Genomic DNA, 22,313 nt, shown 5'->3' with positions numbered 1-22,313 from the left:
GAAAATTAAAAGGCGGAATGCAGTAACTGTATGGTTATAACTTAGTGATAAGTCATTTCATTTAAATGTCCATTTTCATGGTAAATACTGAAATTTTTTTTCTTGTGTTTATATGTGATGTATGATATGATATAAATAACATTATATCAAAATTTCAGCTGAAATAGTGAATTTGAATTTATTTTATAAGTCTTAAAACATTTTGTGATGTCATACATATGCATGTACTTGACAATTCTTTTGAATTGACATAAGTTTTTTTCTGCAATAATCCAGTTATAATTGGGGATTAATTATTTATCAATCGCTAGAAAGGTAGGACTATCTACAAGAGCAGGAACATTGAAATTAAAAAAGAAGTTTCAGAAAATCATCAATATCATGCTTGAAAATGATCAGACCAAGACTTGACTGTTTTATTCGGTCTTGAATTATATCAAGGGGTCGAACGTAAAGTTATGTTGCGGGAACCTTTATGTGAGGAGCTGTTGTTGTGGGAGTCAAAATGGCGGAAAATTATGTTTTTTAGTTGATAATTTTCTGGAAAGCTCGTAAGTGTATCTTTCTTTGCAATTTTCTCTTAATTTCAATATGACCAGTCCAGAGAGCTATGTTTTTGCTTTAATCGGCACCAATCGTTGGCTAAACTGAAGATTTAAGAACAAAAAAGTTATTGAAGGCACTAATTAACTGATTGGAGTAATATTTTGAAACTCTTTGACCTTTTTATCCGTTTTAACGTATCTTAACTCTTCTGAGGCCTTTATTTGTGAACTATGATTATTCACTTGCTTATTAAGAAATTCATCCAATTTTAACGCTCATAAATACATTTATAAGCGATTATTTTCACTTTATGCATGTTATGTTGTTGTGGGGATGACTTTATGACATTTGTTTGTCGACCAAAAAACATCATTTTCCGCCATTTTCACTCCCACAACAACAGCTCCTCCCATAAAGGCTCCCGCAACAACACTTTACGTTCGACCCCCTGTATATATATATAAGCAATGAACGTTAATTTTTTAATTGCTTTTCATAATTTGAAAGTTTAGGTAATATCTCTACAGACCGTAAAATTACGAGTTTTAGTGTCGGTGTCCAGTCCCGCAACAGTAGAAGAAACTGGGTTGCCACCGGGTGGGCGTTGTAGAGAGGGTGGACGCCCGACACGCCCAGGTGAAGGCCATCCTGGTTAAGGTCTGGTTTCCGAGCAAGGGTGGACTTTTGGGTTTGGTCTGGAACGCTCGAAAACGCTATTTCGCCTCCAGCAGTTGATTGCCTGGCCGTAACCGTTGAAGAAACTAGGGTATTAGGGTTACTATGTCGAAGTTCAAGGTCATAGGGGCCAGAACATTGGGAAACCATTTTCAATCCATAACATAAGAACCACTTGACCTAGAACTTTGAAACCAAATTTTATGATCGGACATGTCAGGCTGATGATCCATATTTATTCACCAAGTCAACCAAATGTGTCTCTTTGAATCCTACTCATGTCTCCTATTTTGACTTGCGTACTTCTAATGTTTCAGGGATAATCTTCGTCTAGTTTTGAAATAAAGTATATTTTCTGTAAATGTTAATTTGTTACTCCAAAGTCATGCCCTCATCTGTGAAAGCTGAAAGAGATGGAACAGCCAGTATCGTATACATACGTTTTTTTCAAATGCAGCGTATAGTAACATTAGCTCTGTAAATCTTAAATTTTCTCCAAATTGATACCGTCACCCTGCCCTAACCAGTGAACCGAATCGGCAGTGTGACCCCTCAAAATGTAGATCACACCATAACTTTCAAAGATATATCTTCAATGGTAGAGAGGGGCAAACACAAAAGTCACAGCAGCCCGAAATTAAAACATGCTTGTAATGCGATTTCTATATTAGCTGCGTTGGGTCGTATACGGATGCGTTTTGTGAAAGCTGATAAAAGATTAACAAGTGTAATATGGCTTTCATAGGCAACCTACAGTAACAGTTGCTCTGTAAATATTAATTTGTTACTCCAAAGTCATGCCCTCATCTGTGAAAGCTGAAAGAAATGGAACAGCCAGTATCATCTATATTTTTTTCAAATGCAGCGTATAGTAACATTAGCACTGTAAATCTTAAATTTTCTCCAGATTGATACCGTCACCCTGCCCTAACCAGTGGACCGAATCGGCAGTGCGACCCCTCAAAATGTAGATCACACCATTACTTTCAAAGATATATCTTCAATGGTAGAGAGGGGCAAACACAAAAGTCACAGCAGCCCGATATTAAAACATGCTTGTAATGCGATTTCTACATTAGCTGCGTTGGGTCGTCTACGGATGCGTTTTGTGAGAAGCTGATAAGAGATTAACAAGTGTAAAATGGCTTTCATACGCAACCTACAGTAACAGTTGCTCTGTAAATGTTAATTTATTACTCCAAAGTCATGCCCTCATCTGTGAAAGCTCGAAAAAAATGGAACAGCCAGTATCATATGTATTTTTTTAATGCTGCCACTACATTCATTGCTCTGTAATGTTATTGTAACCAAAGTCATGCTCATGTGACTGAAGATGACAGCAGTACATATTTTTTAAGCAGCGTACACATTAGATCTGTAAATCTTAAATTTTCTCCAGATTGATACCGTCACCCTGCCCTAACCGGTGAACCGAATCGGCAGTATGACCCCTCAAAATGTAGATCACACCATAAATTTCAAAGGTATATCTTCAATGGTAGATAGGGGCAAACACAAAAGTCACAGCAGCCCGATATTAAAGCATGCTTGTAATGCGATTTCTATATTAGCTGCGTTGAGTCGTATACGGATGCGTTTTGTGAAAAGCTGATAAAAGATCAACAAGTGTAATTTGGCTTTGATACGCAACCTACAGTAACAGTTGCTCTGTAAATGTTAATTTGTTACTCCAAAGTCTTGCCCTCATCTGTGAAAGCTGAAACAAATGGAACAGCCAGTATCATCTATATTTTTTTCAAATGCAGCGTATAGTAACATTAGCTCTGTAAATCTTAAATTTTCTCCAGATTGATACCGTCACCCTGCCCTAACCAGTGAACCGAATCGGCAGTGTGACCCCTCAAAATGTAGATCACACCATACATTTCAAAGATATATCTTCAATGGTAGAGAAAGGCAAACACAAAAGTCACAGCAGCCCGACATTAAAACATGCTTGTAATGCGATTTCTATATTAGCTGCGGTGAGTCGTATACGGATGCGTTTTGTGAAAAGCTGATAAAAGATTAACAAGTGTAATATGGCTTTCATACGCAACCTACAGTAACAGTTGCTCTGTGAATGTTAATTTGTTACTCCAAAGTCATGCCCTCATCTGTGAAAGCTCGAAAAAAATGGAACAGCCAGTATCATATGTATTTTTTTCAAATGCAGCGTATAGTAACATTAGCTCTGTAAATCTTAAATTTTCTCCAGATTGATACCGTCACCCTGCCCTAACCAGTGAACCGAATCGGCAGTGTGACCCCTCAAAATGTAGATCACACCATACATTTCAAAGATATATCTTCAATGGTAGAGAGGGGCAAACACAAAAGTCACAGCAGCCCGACATTAAAACATGCTTGTAATGCGATTTCTATATTAGCTGCGTTGAGTCGTATACGGATGCGTTTTGTGAAAAGCTGATAAAAGATTAACAAGTGTAATATGGCTTTCATACGCAACCTACAGTAACAGTTGCTCTGTAAATGTTAATATGTTACTCCAAAGTCATGCCCTCATCTGTGAAAGCTGAAAGAAATCGAACAGCCAGTATCATATATATTTTTCAAATGCAGCGTATAGTAACATTAGCTCTGTAAATCTTAAATTTTCTCCAGATTGATACCGTCACCCTGCCCTAACCAGTGGACCGAATCGGCAGTGCGACCCCTCAAAATGTAGATCACACCATTACTTTCAAAGATATATCTTCAATGGTAGAGAGGGGCAAACACAAAAGTCACAGCAGCCCGACATTAAAACATGCTTGTAATGCGATTTCTGTATTAGCTGCGTTGAGTAGTATACGGGTGCGTTTTGTGAAAAGCTGATAAAAGATTAACAAGTGTAATATGGCTTTCATACGCAACCTACAGTAACAGTTGCTCTGTAAATGTTAATATGTTACTCCAAAGTCATGCCCTCATCTGTGAAAGCTGAAACAAATGGAACAGCCAGTATCATCTATATTTTTTTCAAATGCAGCGTATAGCAACATTAGATCTGTAAATCTTAAATATTCTCCAGATTGATACCGTCACCCTGCCCTAACCGGTGAACCGAATCGGCAGTATGACCCCTCAAAATGTAGATCACACCATAAATTTCAAAGGTATATCTTCAATGGTAGAGAGGAGCAAACACAAAAGTCACAGCAGCCCGACATTAAAACATGCTTGTAATGCGATTTCTATATTAGCTGCGTTGAGTCGTATACGGATGCGTTTTGTGAAAAGCTGATAAAAGATCAACAAGTGTAATTTGGCTTTGATACGCAACCTACAGTAACAGTTGCTCTGTAAATGTTAATTTGTTACTCCAAAGTCATGCCCTCATCTGTGAAAGCTGAAAGAAATGGAACAGCCAGTATCATTTATATATTTTTTCAAATGCAGCGTATAGTAACATTAGCTCTGTAAATCTTAAATTTTCTCCAGATTGATACCGTCACCCTGCCCTAACCAGTGAACCGAATCGGCAGTGTGACCCCTCAAAATGTAGATCACACCATACATTTCAAAGATATATCTTCAATGGTAGAGAAAGGCAAACACAAAAGTCACAGCAGCCCGATATTAAAGCATGCTTGTAATGCGATTTCTATATTAGCTGCGGTGAGTCGTATACGGATGCGTTTTGTGAAAAGCTGATAAAAGATTAACAAGTGTAATATGGCTTTCATACGCAACCCACAGTAACAGTTGCTCTGTAAATGTTAATTTGTTACTACAAAGTCATGCCCTCATCTGTGAAAGATGAAAGAAAGGGAACAGCCAGTATCATATATATTTTTTTCAAATGCAGCGTGTAGTAACATTAGCTCTGTATATCTTAAATTTTCTCCAGATTAATACCGTCACCCTGCCCTAACCAGTGAACCGAATCGGCAGTATGACCCCTCAAAATGTAGATCACACCATATATTTCAAAGATATATCTTCAATGGTAGAGAGGGGCAAACACAAATGTCACAGCAGCCCGATACTAAAATATGCTTGTGATGCGATTTCTATATTAGCTGCGTTGGGTCGTATACGGATGCGTTTTGTGAGAAGCTGATAAGAGATTAACAAGTGTAATATGGCTTTCATACGCAACCTACAGTAACAGTTGCTCTGTAAATGTTAATTTGTTACTCCAAAGTCATGCCCTCATCTGTGAAAGATGAAAGAAATGGAACAGCCAGTATCATATATATGTTTTTCAAATGCAGCGTATAGTAACATTAGCTCTGTAAATCTTAAATTTTCTCAAAATTGATACCGTCACCCTGCCCTAACCAGTGAACCGAATCGGCAGTGTGACCCCTCGGAATGTAGATCACACCATAAATTTCAAAGATATATCTGCAACTGTAGAGAGGGGCAAATAAAAAAGTCACAGCTGCCCGATATTTAAACATGATTGTAATGCGATTTCTATATTAGCTGCGTTGGGTCGTATACGGATGCGTTTTGTGAAAAGCTGATAAAAGATTAACAAGTGTAATATGGCTTTCATACGCAACCTACAGTAACAGTTGCACTGTAAATGTTAATTTGTTACTCCAATGTCATGCCCTCATCTGTGAAAGCCTAAGAAATGAACAGCCAGTATCATATATATTTTTTTCAAATGCAGCGTATAGTAATATTAGCTCTGTAAATCTTCAATTTTCTCCAGATTGATACCGTCATCCTGCCCTAACCAGTGAACCGAATCGGCAGTGTGACCCTTCAAAATGTAGATCCAATCATAAATTTCAAAGATATATCTTCAATGGTAGAGAGGGGCAAACACAAAAGTCACAGCAGCCCGATATTAAAACATGCTTGTAATGCCATTTCTATATTAGCTGCGTTGAGTCGTATACGGATGTGTTCTGTGAAAAGCTGATAAAAGATTAACAAGTGTAATATGGCTTTCATACGCAACCTACAGTAACAGTTGCTCTGTAAATGTTAATTTGTTACTCCAAAGTCATGCCCTCATCTGTGAAAGCTGAAAGAAATGGAACAGCCAGTATCATATATATGTTTTTCAAATGCAGCGTATAGTAACATTAGCTCTGTAAATCTTAAATTTTCTCCAGATTGATACCGTCACCCTGCCCTAACCAGTGAACCAAATCGGCAGTTAGACCTCATTGGCATGGCGCCCTGTAAGCACCGCAGGCCCCGGTCTACTATTTTCCGGCAAAAATGGGGGGAAAAACAATACATGTATATACTCAAACGCAAAAAGAAAGTGTGCACTTTTCAAATTTGAATATTCTCAGTTTTGAAAGAGGTATCCGTCTCCAATTTGCAACATATTTTGCTCGAAGCATGCACTATTGATCTTCCTTAAAATTTACGATAAAAACTGGGTGGAGTCAAGATAACTAGCGATAGTGGACTTTTGCACTATTTGCATGTGCTGCCTATAGGAAATGTACATGTCTATAAAAACGTGTTTTGTCAGTTTCCTTATACCTTTGGTGAAAGGAAAAACACATTAGATTTCAAATCTGTGCTGTAATAAAATGCCACGACTTAGTGAAACTCAGCGAATTGAAGCATTAAAGATGCTTCAACGGAGTGACAAGTGAACGTTATTTACATCAGCAGAACGTTTGGTTGCCAAAGTAATGTCATAATTCTTTTGCACCAGCAATTTCAGCAAACTGGCCGAGTTGCTGTACGCCATAGAGCCAGCAGACCTCGGGTGACAACCGCTACTCAAGAATGGAATAAAATTCCTCGTGACGTCATTCTACTGTTACGTTAGGCATAAGAGTTGCCATATCAGTGATTGAATAAATAGTAGAGGTGGCCACACACGATATTTAAACAAAATAATGTTTGAGGAACAAGCAGCTTTTTATATCACCTGACAAGAAAGAGATTTGCATCTTCCGTTTTTGACCACTGTTGGTTTTGAATAGCCAAAAATCCCTATAAATGTCAAAATTTTGAAAATAATCGAAACACATCAAATTGGCCATAAACTGCACTAAATTTTGGTACCAAACATGACATACTTTTAGACAAAATAATCTACTTCGGACAAACATAATCTACTCCGGATTGCAATTTTAACCTCAAAGACATACCTTTAATGACAGGGAGGGACAAACACATAAGTCACTGTAGCCCGGGATTAAAACAGGCTTGTAATGTGATTTTCGTTACTGCGTTGAGTCGTATACGGATGCGTTTTGTGAAAGCAGAAAACATTTAACTAATGACATATATCTTAGGTCACAGTAGCAAGAATTACTAAGGCTTTTAATATCCTGTGAGGTCCTCATTCACGTTGAGCCCAATACGAATAAGTCTTGTGAAAGCTCAAAGTAATCACCCGACACCATACATTTTTTCATATGCAACGTATGGAAAACATTTGATCTGTAAATAGATAATTTTACTCCGAATTGATACTGTCACCCTGCCCTAACCAATGCACCGAATCGGCAGTGTAACCTCTCAAATTGTAGATGGCCATCTGAACCTCAAAGATATACATTCAATGACAGGGAGGGACAAACACATAAGTCACTGTAGCCCGGGATTAAAACAGGCTTGTAATGTGATATTCGTTCCTCAGTTGGATCGCATACGGATACGTTTTGTGAAAGATGAAAACAATTAACATATATATTAGGTCACAGTAGCATGAATTACTAAGGCTTTTAATATCGTGTGAGGTTCTCATTTACGTTTAGAACTATACGGATAAGTTTTGTGAAAACTCAAAGTAATCACCCGGTACCATATATTTTTTCATATGCAACGTATAGAAAACATTTGCTCTGTAAATAGATAATTTTACTCCGAATTGATACCGTCACCCTGCCCTAACCAATATACCGAATCGACAATGTAGCCCCTCAAATTGTAGATCACAATCTTAACCTAAAAGATATACCTTCAATGACATGGAGGGACAAATACATAATTCTCTGTAGTCCGGGATTAAAACAGGCTTGTAATGTGATATTCGTTCCTGCGTTGAGTCGTATATGGATGCCTTTTGTGAAAGCTGAAAATATTTATCTAGTGACATATCTCTTAGTTCACAGTAGCATGAATTACTAAGGCTTTTAATATCCTGTGAGGTCCTCATTTACGTTAACCCCTATACGTATAAGTTTTGTGAAAGCTCAAAGTAATCACCCGCTACGATATATTTTTGCATATGCAACGTATAGAAAACATTTGCTCTGTAAATAGATAATTTTACTCCGAATTGATACCGTCACCTTGCCCTAACCAATATACCGAATCGGCAATGTGACCCCTCAAATTGTAGATCGTAATCTTAACCTAAAGGATATACCTTCATTGACAGGGAGAGACAAACACATAAGTTACTGTAGTCCGGGATTAAAACAGTCTTGTAATGTAACATTCGTTCCTGCGTTGAGTTGTATACGGATGCGTTTTGTGAAAGCTGAAAAAATTAACTAGTGACATATATCTTAAGCCACAGTAGCATGAATTACTAAGGCTTTTAATATCGTGTGAGGTCCTTATTTACGTTGAGCCCTATACGGTAAGTTTTGTGATAGCTTAAAGTAATCACCCGGTACCATATATTTTTTCATATGCAACATATAGAATAAATTTGCTCTGTACGTATATAATTTTACTCCGAATTGATACCGTCACCCTGCACTAACCAATACACCGAATCGACAATGTAGCCCCTCAAATTGTAGATCACAATCTTGACCTAAAAGATGTACCTTCAATGACACTTGGGACAAAATCATAAGTCATCGTTTCCCGGGATTAAAACAGACTTGTAAAGCAATTTTCTTTCCTGCGTTGAGTCGTATACGGATGCGTTTTGTGAAAGCTGGAAAAATTAACTAGTGACATATATCTTAGGTAACAGTAGCATGAATAACTAAGGCTTTTAATATCGTGTGAGGTCCTTATTTACGTTGAGCTCTATACGGTAAGTTTTGTGATATCTCAAAGTAATCACCCGGTACCATATATTTCAAGAATGCACTAGATTGCACCATTTAAAGGCACTTGCTGCAGTTTCTTTTATGACAGATGGGGTTTAAAACTTCCTAATAATAAAATTTGTACAAACTTTGTATATGGACATAGTTTGATGTTAGAAACAGAAAAATGCAAAAACAATCATAGATCACCGTGCACGTTTAGGAGTTATCTGCCCTTAAAATTGGATTCTTCTTCAAATTTGCATATTCGAGGGCAGATAAGTTCTGAACAAGCATGGTGACCTTTGACTGATTTTTCATACTTCTGTTCCTAACATGACACTGTGTTCATATACAAAGTTTGATCAGATTCTGTTTGCTTATCTGTAACGACCGAAATGGTTAATGTCGCAACAATTAATATTACAAAAATCGTATTAAATATGAACTAACATGATTCTTTAAAAATTTACGCTGTTTATCGCTGTGCAAATTTTGTAATTAGGCCTCTTTGGACATATGTCGCCGGCTGAAAATCCGTCGGCGAAGCAATATGTAATACATAGACTGAGCATATTTTTTTTTTTTTAGTGAATATGGAATAGCTCTCACTGAGAAGTGAGAAAAGTTCAAATATTTTCACGAGCGCGTAGCGCGAGTGAAAATGTGAACATTTTCTCACTTCGAGGTGAGATATATTCCATATTCTCGAAAAACAAACAAATTTTCTTTTTATTTTATGCTCAATTACGTTGAGATGTGCATTTTGCAACAATTTTAATCTCAGCGCGGGAAACAGACGCGCGTAAACAGATATGACGTCAGACGTGTTGTTGCGTTAGAAAGACGCACACAACAGAAAGTTCCATTTTATTTTATTTTTTGCTGCATCACGTTATGTAATTCCCATTAAGTAAAATAATTTGAATCGAGAAATATACTATAAAGAACAAAGTGCGACTACAATTTTCATCCTGTTTTAGGCAAATAATTTAAAATTCATACACAATGAATGAGGGGGCTATATCTCTCAAAGTGTTAAAATATAAATTTCATATTTTCACAGTGTGAGTGATGAGATATAGAGGATATTTGTTTGCGCGCTCGTGAAAATATTTGAAATTTTCTCACTTCGAGGTGAGATATATTCCATATTCACGAAAAACAAACACATTTTCTTTTTATTTTATGCTCAATTACGTTGAGATGTGCATTTTGCAACAATTTTAATCTCAGCACGGGAAACAGACGCGCGTAAACAGACATGACGTCAGACCTGTTGTGACGTTAGAAGACGCACACACATAAAGTTCCATTTTATTTTATTTTTTGCTGCATAACGTTGTGAAATACTCATTAAGTAAAATAATTTGAATCGAGAAATATACTATAAAGAACAAAGTGCAAGTACAATTTCCATCCTGTTTTAAGAAAATAATTTAAAATTCATACACAAGGTATGAGGGGGCGGAGCTATATCTCTCACAGTGTGAAAATATAGATTTCATATTTTCACAGTGTGAGTGATGAGATATGAAAATATCTAACTGATAGAATACAGTATTTCATTGGTTAGCATAAAATGAATTAAAATATTTAACTGATAGAATACAGTATTTCATTTGTTAGCATAAAATAAATATATATATCTAATATGAAAAATCCATGCGAATATTGGGATAACGCATATTTTTGGTGTTATTACATCTGCAGAATCCCGAGGGATTGGTTGGTGCGAGGGTAGGGCTTCCTGTGAACGCGAAGCGCGAAGGTACGATGGCGAAGCGCGACAGAACGATGGTGACAACACGACAGTGCGATGGTAGTGTCACGCTTCGCCATCGCACTGTCGCGCTTCACCATCGTAGTGTCACCACCGTATTTGTCGCGTTTCACTATCTTTTCTCAGTTTACTCAAGTGCCGACTTTAATTAAACTCTGTACTGTATAGTATTGTCAACTCTGTCCAATGATCAATAATTTGAACGCTTTTCGGCACGGCTATTATTGAAGTTTCAAGTTTCAAGTTTATTGGCATAATCAGCAAACAATTTGCCTTTGGCCATTTACAAACAAAAAGATACTATGGCAAAGACACATTTACATACACAAATCATAATGGATACTTAATACATGGCTGTATACACATTATTACAATATACATTTAAGAAACAGTTAAGTTTTTCAGGGCATTTTTTCTTATTAACATGCAGTCTTTAATATATTTAGATATTTTTATCTGCAAACCTTTACTTTTTGTAGACATAAGCGAGTTAAATTTCTGTATACAAGGCCAAGATATGTAAAAAGTATTTTCTACGAACTGTTCTGAATTTGTCACAACATAACATAAAATGATATTCCGATTCAACTGCCTTTTGATTGCACAATATACATAATCTATTTTCTCTTATTGTACCATTATATCTGCCACTTTCTATACAAAGGTTATGAGATGACAATCTTAATCTAGAGAAATATTTTCTCAAGTCATCATTTGTAATATTACAGAGATAATCTTCAAAAACAAAATCATTTTTATATTTACAATAGTAGTTTAGTTTTGGCATGTTATGTATGGTTTCTCTCCATTCTTGAATATGCTGGTTACGAATTCTGCGCTGTATAGTTGGGAAGTAATTTGCAGTTCTATCAAAATTAAGCCTTATGTTACTAAAACCTAAGTGATCAATCACAGAATGAATTCTAGTTGCCCAACAATTTGTTTGTACATGCTGGCATAGGTCATTAAACATCTTAAAAGAAGGCGAGTCCCTATTTTTCATAAGTTTCAGCCAGTATCTTATTGATCTTTCCCTGCAAATTACTGATAACGGAAATCTACCTAATTCACCAAGAACAGCACTGTTTGGAGTTTGATGTTTATCACCAAGTATATATTTACAAAATCTGACATGAAGTTTATCCACACATTTAAAACTGGTACTATTATAAATCCCCCATATTTCTGAACCGTACATCAATATTGGTACCACCATTTTGTCAAACAATGAGAGTTTAGTTTTAATATCAAAATTAACTTGAAATGAATATAACCAGAACAAATGAAAATTCCCCGACAGAGTGTCACTCAAATGAATATTATCTTGCATGATGATATTAAAAAAATAACATAGCTTAATATTGTTTGAAATGTACTATTCCAAAATAGGCTCCGTTGGTCTATTGCTATTTTACATTGTTTACTTGAGGGATAATAAAAACGAATATCACACAGAGTGTTATTTATGAACAAAATAGGGGCCTCCGTGGCCGAGTGGTTAAGGTCGCTGACTTCAAATCACTTGACCCTCATCGATGTGGGTTCGAGCCTCACTCGGGGCGTTGAATTCTTCATGTGAGGAAGCCATCCAGCTGGCTTACGGAAGGTCGGTGGTTCTACCCAGGTGCCCGCTCGTGATGAAATAATGCACGGAGGGGCACCTGGGGTCTTCCTCCACCATTAAAGCTGAAAAGTCGCCATATGACATATCATGTGTCGGTACGACGTTAAATCAAAAAAAAAAAACAAAAAAAAAAAAGAAAAAAAAATAACATTGTATTCAAAATTAACCTCTCTGTGGAAAAATAAATGATAATGTATTTACATGTAATTAATTGTTTTGTGAGAAAATGGTGTTTAATCAGTTCATATATTTCAAGCCATGAAACGTTAAAAGTACATATTGTCAGCTAATTATAATAAAAATGCAATGTTGTATAAGATTTGCTTATAATATAATTTAAAAGCTGTTGGGTAAATTTTATGCAAAAGGGTTAGTTAGGTCTAGAATATAGTTGTTAGTTTCCGCTTACCCGACCGGCCCTGTCTTTTTTAATTGAAGAAACGTAATGGATAAATTGTAGATTTATGTTAAACAAGATTATTAGTAAGTAAATCAAAAGCATGTCCCTCCGTCTGACCGTACAATTCTATACACTAAAGCCGGCCCTTAAGTAAACAGAGAAAAGCTGGTGAAGCGCGACAGTACGAAAGTGACACTACGATGATGAAGCGCGACAGTGCGATGGCGAAGCGCGACAGTACGATGGTGAAGCGCGACAGAACGATGGTGACACTACGATGGTGAAGTGCGATGGCGAAGCGCGACAGTACGATGGCGAAGTGCGACATTACGATGGTGTCACTACGATGGTGAAGCGCGACAGTGCGATGGCGAAGCGCGACACTACGACGGTGAAGCGCGACATTACGATGGCGAAGCGCGACAGTACGACGGAGTGTCACCATCGTATACGTACTGTTGCGCTTCACCATCGTACTGTCGCGCATCGCCATCGCACTGTCGTGTTGTCACCATCGTACTGTCGCGCTTCGCCATCGTAACGTCGTACCTTCGAGCTTCGCATTCACAGGGAGCAGGCGCTGGCCCTAACGGAACACCATAGTACGACGTGTTACACTTAATTTACACACAATGAATTAATTATTAGGCACACAGAATAACTCACTAGACATCTACAGTACGCATTCCTAAGTTATTCCGCGGGACGTGTTACTTCCCGTATTTTAAAGTTGTTAGCATAGTTACACGTTGGCGACATCGACCTTCAACCGTGATTTGGCGCCGTACATGTGCACTGAAATAGTGCTTACATAAAAGACGTATTAGAATAGATCATATGATATATTATAGCAGAACCATGGCGCACATATATCCCAACAATACGAATTGGTTACACGCTGCGTGTATAATTCACTCGAGCTACACTCTCATGAAATTCTTCCGCATGTGTATATACTTTGCGTATTGTTTCGATATGTCGAATAGGTATATCATTTCTAAAATAAAACAAACAAACAAAAACAGCTATATATATGGTTCAATGCATGCCCAAACCGTTGCGAATTACAGTAGTAACATGGATTCTGTTAATACTATAGTTAGTGTTCGTTGTTGCGACATGTGTAGTAATAGAAGAAATAATATGTTGCTACTGCAGTAATAACAGCAAAACTGCTGTTACTACTCCTGTGCAAACTTCACGTTGGTCCGTAGCTGCTTCAAATTGTCTGTAGATGTCACATTACTACTAAAAGATTTGATACTTTTCAGCTCTGTTGTTCCTATTGACATTTCATTCCTCCGCAATGTTTAACGTTAACTGCTAGCAGCTGTAGCAGTTAATTGCTGTAACTGCTGCAACTGCTGACTGCCAACTTCCTACCGGTATAAATTCATTATTTCTCAAAGAACCTTTCACAGTTCTAAACAGGTAACAGATTTAATTATTATGAATAGCTAAATAAAGTGTGTTTTTTGATTAAAATGCAGGAAACAACTTTGATAAATATGCTGAAAAATTGTTTTTCATGCGTTTTCACGACCCTTATGGACAAGCCTATATATACGGGCCATATCTGGGGTTGCTCTAGGCAAATGTACCACATATGTACTAAGTCTAAGAACGCAGTTCCTTACACTTTCATGGCATTAGATTATCTTTTTTTCTCGTTCTGTAAAAATCCTTCTTTTAGATAAGTATTATATAATCTTGTGGATTTGTCATTTATTTTCTTAGAAACAGGAATGATGTTTGCAAATATATTATGAAAATAGCCATACATTTTACGGACAAATGCTCAGACTGACATTACTTTTTGCACATTACAGAATGCCTTTCCAAAGAGGTGCAATAGGTCAGGAGAGTGAAACAGTCCATAGTGATCCGGAAACAACTACATGAGCAGCTATCTCGTTACTGCGTTGATGGTTTTTACCTGCTCTGTTTCTACAAAGGGAATACCAAAGTTATTCTTTAAACTGGCAGATATAAACATTATAATCATGAAAAAGAAACACATTTGCCAGCATCTAAAAGCAAGATATTGATTTGCACTACATTATTTTCTGAAAAATGATAGCTGAATCTTGATATTTTTATGTAGAGTCCTAGCCCCATTTTCAACAGTGTACCCCTTGCTCAAAAACAAGAGCAGTATAAAAATGAACCTTTGATTATTTTCGGGTTATCCCACGTACTAACTACAGAAAAGACATTTCTTCAGAGAAGAAGCAGAAAAAAGTTTTGAACAAAAATGGTTGTCCGTAGCCCTGTAGAGTCCGTAGCCCCACCATATTCATGCAACTAAATCAGAATTTTTTTATGCAATAATCATATCTAATACTAATAATTTTTCTCATTTATGATATAACAAAAGAGCTTCATTCTTTCAAACATCTAAGATGTTGATAGAAAACAGTATAATGGGAAAAAAGATATAATTGTAATAAATTAATTATATTTTTGCCAGTTTCCAACACTAATCTTACAGATCTAATGCATATTGATGTTTGTTTAGTATCATAAGTATGGTTAAGGATACACTGTATCAGACTTATAATAAAAATTGTGTTAACAAAGTATAATAAGTACAAGTTAAAAGTTATACAAGGGGCCTACGGACTCTACACTTCCATAACGAGTCCCGTTTCTGTTACATTTACCAATCTATTTCCAGATAATGTAAAGAAACAAACATACCAAACATGAGACCTGTAACAAGGAACCAAATAGCTGAAGAAAGCAATTTTTTTGCATTATTTTGTGTACTGTTGACTGAAGCAGGGATGAAACATATTGTGTAGAGTCCGTAGCCCTATATAAGTCTGTATTTTAAATATGCAACCATTCTATATTTGAATTCAGGAACTTCTTTCTAGGTTTAAACATGTTTTATTTAAGAAATAATTTATAGCAAAACAGTGCTTTATCACTATTTATACACAATGGGCGGTTATACGTCAGACATATTAATTTCACGAGGGCACAGGCTGAGTGAAATTATTTCAGACGACGTATAACCACCCGAGTGTATAAATAGTGATATTGATAAAGCACTGTTTTGCTATAAATTATTTCGATTCTGATAATTTCTTTACTGTAAAATTTATATCAAATATAATCATAATGGAACTGTTTCTTTGCGCAAGCATGGCGCCAATAGTAGGTCTTTGTTTATACATGCCAGGACCGGAAATGGTAATACGTCTTGCGGTAGAGTTCAATTCGGATGAAAATTATTATGAATTATTCAGCAAAGCGAATAACTAAGTATGTTTGTAAATTAATCAACACATTTGTGCAATGTGACAATTTGTTTAAAACATGTTATTAAATTAAATATTTCATGACATTTGAAAGTGCTATTTCTTGATGGGTACATGGCGCTAAATATCACATTGACGAGATGTCAACATAATATCGTTGTGATGATTAAAGAAGAAGAAGAAGAAGAAGAAGAATGTTTTATTTGACTTAACTATACAGTTGCATACAATACAATTATTTAATAAAAATAGTAAATCTAGTAATAACTTATATAATTGGGGTGGTCCTAAGCATGAACTTCTTTCTATGTATATAAACTAAGTTTCTGTCATATCATACTTCGATAATTAAATATAAAAAATACAGATCAACTATAATATCTGAGTGTCTAGATCAGATTAAATACACAAGAAAAAACAAAATAGTAGTCACAGTAGCTAATACAATTTAAGTAATGTAGGCCTATCATTATTAACAGATTCATTGATTAAATATTTTTACTACTAGACGTATGCAGTAGCCAATCGAAATATCTGTACTAAATTTGTATACACAACTATAGAAAATCATACCATATAAGGAATCCAATAATCAGGTCGTGCGCACCTGGTGTTTGAGTGGAGCGCATGGGATCATAAACAAGCGGATGTTTTGTTTGAAGGAAAAATTGACTAAAAACTCAGGTAAGTAATTGTGAGAGGTACAAAATGTAAATGTTTTAAATTTTTAAATTGTCTTTTTGTCTCACACTTTCATAGAAAGTGATAAAATATCATTTTGCTTCCGTCACACCAGGGTCGAGTGGTACAGTGCAACACGTGTTTATAATTATGGTAACACATATGTCAAATCCGTCATACACTGTCACCAGAATACCAATAGATGGACTAACTATGCTCCATTTAGATGTACATATATGACAGATTAGATTTACATCCATTATTGTGATTTATAATTATAATGTATATATTTTTATGTACAGTCAAATTTCATTAAAACAGTAAACACACTTGTCCATAATGTCATAAAAAGAAGAAATAGATCTAGCACATTAATAATTTGTACATGCTTTCTGTTACAGAATATGATCTCCAGAGTTGTGTATTTGACTGTTTACTGTAAAGATGGATAATTATACAAGATCTTAAATGGTTTAGATCTACAAAGTTGGGATGATAAGGTAGGTAACATTATTAACCAAAAAAGTATAGTTTAATACAATAATGTGTAGATTACAATATTTTTTTTGCTAAATTATATATATATAATATAACAATTGGCAATTAAACAGTATTTTAAATCTGTAAAACTAATGCCTTATATGACCATAACCTTCTAACACGTACATGAAACATGTAGGATTCTAACTAATACTATTCATTTCTGAATAGTGAACTGTACATATATCATTATATACACTGGTATTTACACTAATAAACTAGTGTGTACATACTTAAACAATCTATGTCATGTACAAAACGAACAAAACGAACAAAACAGGAAATGTTTAAAGAGTAAAACTATAATATATTTAGCACTTGGTTTCTCTGGGCAAAAGCTTCATATACATATCTACCTAAATTTCTGAGGATTCTAGGATTTTTTGATTCCATTAATTCGTTAAATTTAAATACACTAGGATTCCTAAAAAAGTATGGCTTAATATATGTCTTTCTTAATTGTTCATATGTTTTACATTTTAATATGAAATGGTATTCATCTTCAATATCTCTTTCATTACAGTTTGTGCAGTAACGGAGTTGGCGATCAATTCTATTCCGAGAATACCGGTCAGTTTCAACACGTAGTTTATGGGATGACAGTCTTAACCTTGACAGAGCAATTCGATGTTTGACAGGCAATAAATTAAGGTAATCCTCATAATTAAATAATGTCTTAAAATTCCTATATAGAAACAATGTACCAGTATTTTGTAATAAATTATTGCTCCATGTCTGTACAAAATTATCATAGACTTTTTGCTTAAACACAATTGGAAAAGTTTTCAGGTTTGTAGTATTTGGGTTGTTCCAAACATAAGAAAATCCGTAGTTGTCTAAAAGTAACTTTATTTCATTTGCCCAATTTTTGCCATTAGATGTACCTATCATATTGAATAATTCTGTATACATTGTATTAATAATGATGTTATTGCTATTTATAATTTTACACCAAAATTTAATCATTCTTACATATCTGTTTATATACAAGGGGTATCTGCCAAGTTCTCCATATACTGCCATGTTACTTGTTGATTTTTTTACATTCAGTAATTGCTTACAGAATTTTAAATGAATTCTTTCTATTTCTTTTGATTTGGAGTAACCCCATACTTCACATGAATAATTTAACGTAGACCCTACAAAGGCATCAGATAATTGGCATGCTGTTTTTGGTTTCAGTTGTAGTTGTTTTATTTTTATCATTAATACATTCAGAGCTTTTAGACCTTTTCCAGCTAGATTTTCCTGATTTAATGTAAAATTTCCTGTGTAATTAAAAACATTCCCAAGATAATTAAAATTATTTACTAGTTCTAGGTCAGTGCCCCCATAATTCCAGTGTTCATCATTATTAATGTTAGCCCTTTTTCTAAATATCATAACTTTAGTTTTCTCTGTATTAACAGCTAACCCCCATTTGTCACAATATAATTTCAGCAAATCTAAACTATTCTGAAGGTCTTGTGGTGTTTTACCAAAGATGACCATATCATCTGCGAACAACATCAGTATAAAGGTAATATCATCTATCGTTAAACCGCAAGTCTGATCATTTTGCAAAAATAATTCTAAATCATCTAAAAATAATGAAAACAGAACAGGTGACATTACTTCAGCTTGCTTTAAACCAACAGCACATTCAAAAAATTCTGAGTATGTCTTACAACCCTGTACACAAGATTTGACTTTATGGTACATACTGCGTATAATATTTAACATTTTTCCTGTAACACCTAACTTTGCAAACTTAAACCATAACCCATTTAGATATATGCTGTCAAATGCCTTTTTTAAATCAATGAAAGCACAATACAAACGACCCTTATCACTCAAAATTCTTTGTACAACTGCATTTAACACAAAAATTGCATCGACTGTAGATCTATTGCGTCTAAAACCAAATTGATTATCACTTAAAATATCATTATTTTCAATCCAAGAATTTATTCTAGTATTTAATACACCAGTGAATATTTTTGCAGGACAGCTAACAAGAGTAAAGCCTCTGTAATTGTTTACATCGTTAACATCTTTTTTTTTAAACAGCGGAACAATAATTCCCTCAGACCATTGGTCTGGAAAATAACCTGAATTCAAAACAGAATTAAACAGATCAACTAGATGCCCTCCTATGATATCAGATGATTCAATAAAATACTCATTTAACAAACAGTCTATGCCACATGCTTTGCTACGTTTTAGAGTCTTTAAAACTGACTTAATTTCACCAAGAGTAATTACAACATCAAGCTCCTCAAAAATAGCATCATCCGGATCACATTCTCCAGCAGAGCAAAAATCCTCTGCTTCCGGTACTGTTGTGCCTGATAAATCAGAATTTAAATTGGAGAAATATTCAAAAAACTGTTCTACTTTTATGTTACTCTGTTTAGATTTCTTTTTTGAAAATAATTTCCAAAAATCTCTTGGTTTGGCATGTCTCAGCTTTTCAATCTGTTTAAGTTTATTATATTCGTATCTACGCTTCTTTTTTCTGATAAGTGTTTTGTATGCTGTTTTTTTGTTACACATAGCTATTCTATTCTGGTTAGACTTACGTATATTATACTGATATAGAGCTGTTGTATATAATGACTTTGCTGCAATACACTCATCATCAAACCAGTCTGCTTTTCTACTTAACGTACAAGAATTATCATAACGAGGCTGAGTATTACTTTTCAATTCTTTGGCAAACAATGGGTCACCTACATTTCTGATGATACCTGTAAAAGCATTAACACTATTATTAACAGATTCTTTTTGACTAATATCAATATTTTGTACCACATTATTCAATTCTGGTAAAACTGAAATTAATTTCCTTCTAAAATCATCTCTTAACTGCTCATTCCAGGTAAACTGACTGCGTTTTCTACCGGGCTGTTCATCACTGTTGTTATTTGTTATAGAATTATGACAACAAATATCAAAGGAAATAGGCGCATGGTCTGACCATTCTGTAAATTTATCAATGCTAAAATTATTAACAATATCAAAGTTGTTTTCCTGTAAAAGTAAATAATCAATAACACTAGACCCTGCTGTATTTACATAGGTGAAAGTACCAGTTTGATCACCAGGCAGACGCCCATTTGCAATTCTCATAGATGTGGATGTACAGAGATCTAGGAGTCTTAAACCATTTGCATTTGTGTGAGAGTCCATTGACATTCTAGGAAGTGGATTATCAGGTATATAAAACTCACCATCTAAATAATCTACAGGTCTGTCAAAGACAATATAATCAGGTCTTGTATTACCAACCCTTGCATTTAGATCCCCACATAGTAGTACTTTTCCAAATTCTTGAAAGTTAATAATATCTGTTTCTAATAACTGAAAAAAGTCACAATTTATTACGTCATATGCTGGTGAACCTTCCACCCAAATGTATGCGCCTGCAATAAAGATATCTTCATCCTGGCCAAAGAATTCATGCTCAAGTTTTAGCCATATTACAGAGTCATGTACTGATTTTATAATTTTCACACCTTTTACGTACTCATTTCTTATATATACTGCAACACCTCCACTGCAACGTTTAGCTCTTCTATTTTGAAATTTCCTATAGAAATTCACGCATGTAAAACCAGAAATATCAAAAACACTATTTTTACTTGCCCAAGTTTCGTATAGAAATAAGATATCATTGTTTGCTATATAATTAATGAAGTCATTGTCTTCCAGTTTTGTCCTAGTCAAGCCATGTATGTTCCACGAAAGGATACGAAGATCCACCCCCGCAGAACCTCAGTGTCTTCTGCCACGATTATTGCCGCCACGATTTCCACGACCACCGCGTGCGCCTCCTCGACCAGAACGAGCACCGTTTCCACGACCACGTCCGCCAGCAGGTGTACTGGGATTGCCAACTTCAGAGTCACGTGAGGCATGTCTAGCCTGGGATATAGGAGCCTGAGCATTATGAGGCTGGGCAACCCCATCAATATACAGAGTGTCATAACTGAGGCAAGCTCTACTGCCATTGCTTATTGCCTCCTTGAGCTTTGGGATCAAAGCCCTACGTCGTTCATTAACTGCCTTCGGGAATTGCTCGTGCACATAATAGGACGAACCTTTAAGATTTCTACTGGCATTGCGAACACGCTCTCGACAATAATGTTACGGGGCTTGCGTGCTGGACCATATGGACGGGGACTTTCGTCGGTAGAATCGTCGTCATATGTGAAATCAGCGCTATTGCAACCATCAGGCGGATATGTAGAACGATGTGCGCGTTCAATATGTATTTGATCTACCACACTTTGTTGGATACCCATGTCTTTGACCATGAAATCACGCACCTTGTTTTCTGTTACGGATTGTTTTTCATTCATAGCCTCTGAGACATTACCTATTATAAGATTATTGCGCATTGACTGTGAACGCATATAGTCCATTTCACTGTTATATTTTTCTTGAACTTCGCTCAACCTGGTTATACAGTCATTGGCCTGCCCTAAGGCAAATTGAAGTTCATCGACTTTATCCATACACGTATTTACTTTTTCATCGTTACTGACAATATTATCTTGAACATATATCCATAATTTCTTTACATCTGAGTCAATACTAGAAACCTTTGATTCCAGCGAATCCAACTTGGTTAATTTGCTCTCTACATTATCTAGCCTTTTGTCAATCCTTTTCAAATATTGCAAAATTTCATGTGATTCATTAAAACTACTGGAAGCACTGCATCCATTACTTGTTTTGTTATTTACCTCATTCTCCATCGTACATGTACTACCTTCATCAAATGCACTACCCGTATTTCCTGACATACTTCCACATAAATCCTGTATAGAATCATCTAGTAATACATTGTTTGCTTCCCTGATAGAGCCAAATAAACTGTCCGGCGAGC

General features: G+C 35.5%; 1 protein-coding gene across 1 annotated transcript; it reads right to left on the bottom strand.

Annotated features, from left to right (window-relative positions):
• Nucleotides 1-931: 931 nt before the first annotated feature.
• Nucleotides 932-21,432, bottom strand: LOC128558872 (uncharacterized). Its single transcript, XM_053549112.1, has 3 exons — nt 21,196-21,432; nt 19,055-20,782; nt 932-994 (listed from the first exon to the last, which is right to left on the bottom strand). The coding sequence occupies exons 1-3, from the start codon at nt 21,430-21,432 to the stop codon at nt 932-934; spliced, it is 2,028 nt and encodes a 675-aa protein (XP_053405087.1).
• Nucleotides 21,433-22,313: the final 881 nt, after the last annotated feature.

The sequence above is a fragment of the Mercenaria mercenaria genome, chromosome 8 (assembly GCF_021730395.1).
Source record: "Mercenaria mercenaria strain notata chromosome 8, MADL_Memer_1, whole genome shotgun sequence".
In the NCBI taxonomy this organism is placed as follows: Eukaryota; Metazoa; Mollusca; class Bivalvia; order Venerida; family Veneridae; genus Mercenaria; species Mercenaria mercenaria.
Note: the sequence above shows the minus strand (reverse complement) of the source record. Positions and strands in the feature narration are given on the sequence as shown.

Bases quoted from the DNA above. Each gene is read 5' to 3' on its own strand.
- LOC128558872 (XM_053549112.1), bottom strand. From the start codon at position 21,432: ATGGCAGTAGAGCTTGCCTCAGTTATGACACTCTGTATATTGATGGGG. The intron at 20,783-21,195 runs GTTCTGCGGGGG...GACTTTTTTCAG, and splicing joins TCGTGGCAGAAGACACTGAG to TTATTAGAAACAGATATTAT. The intron at 995-19,054 runs GTAATGTCACCT...ATATATATACAG, and splicing joins TTGGTTTAAAGCAAGCTGAA to GGGGTCGAACGTAAAGTGTT.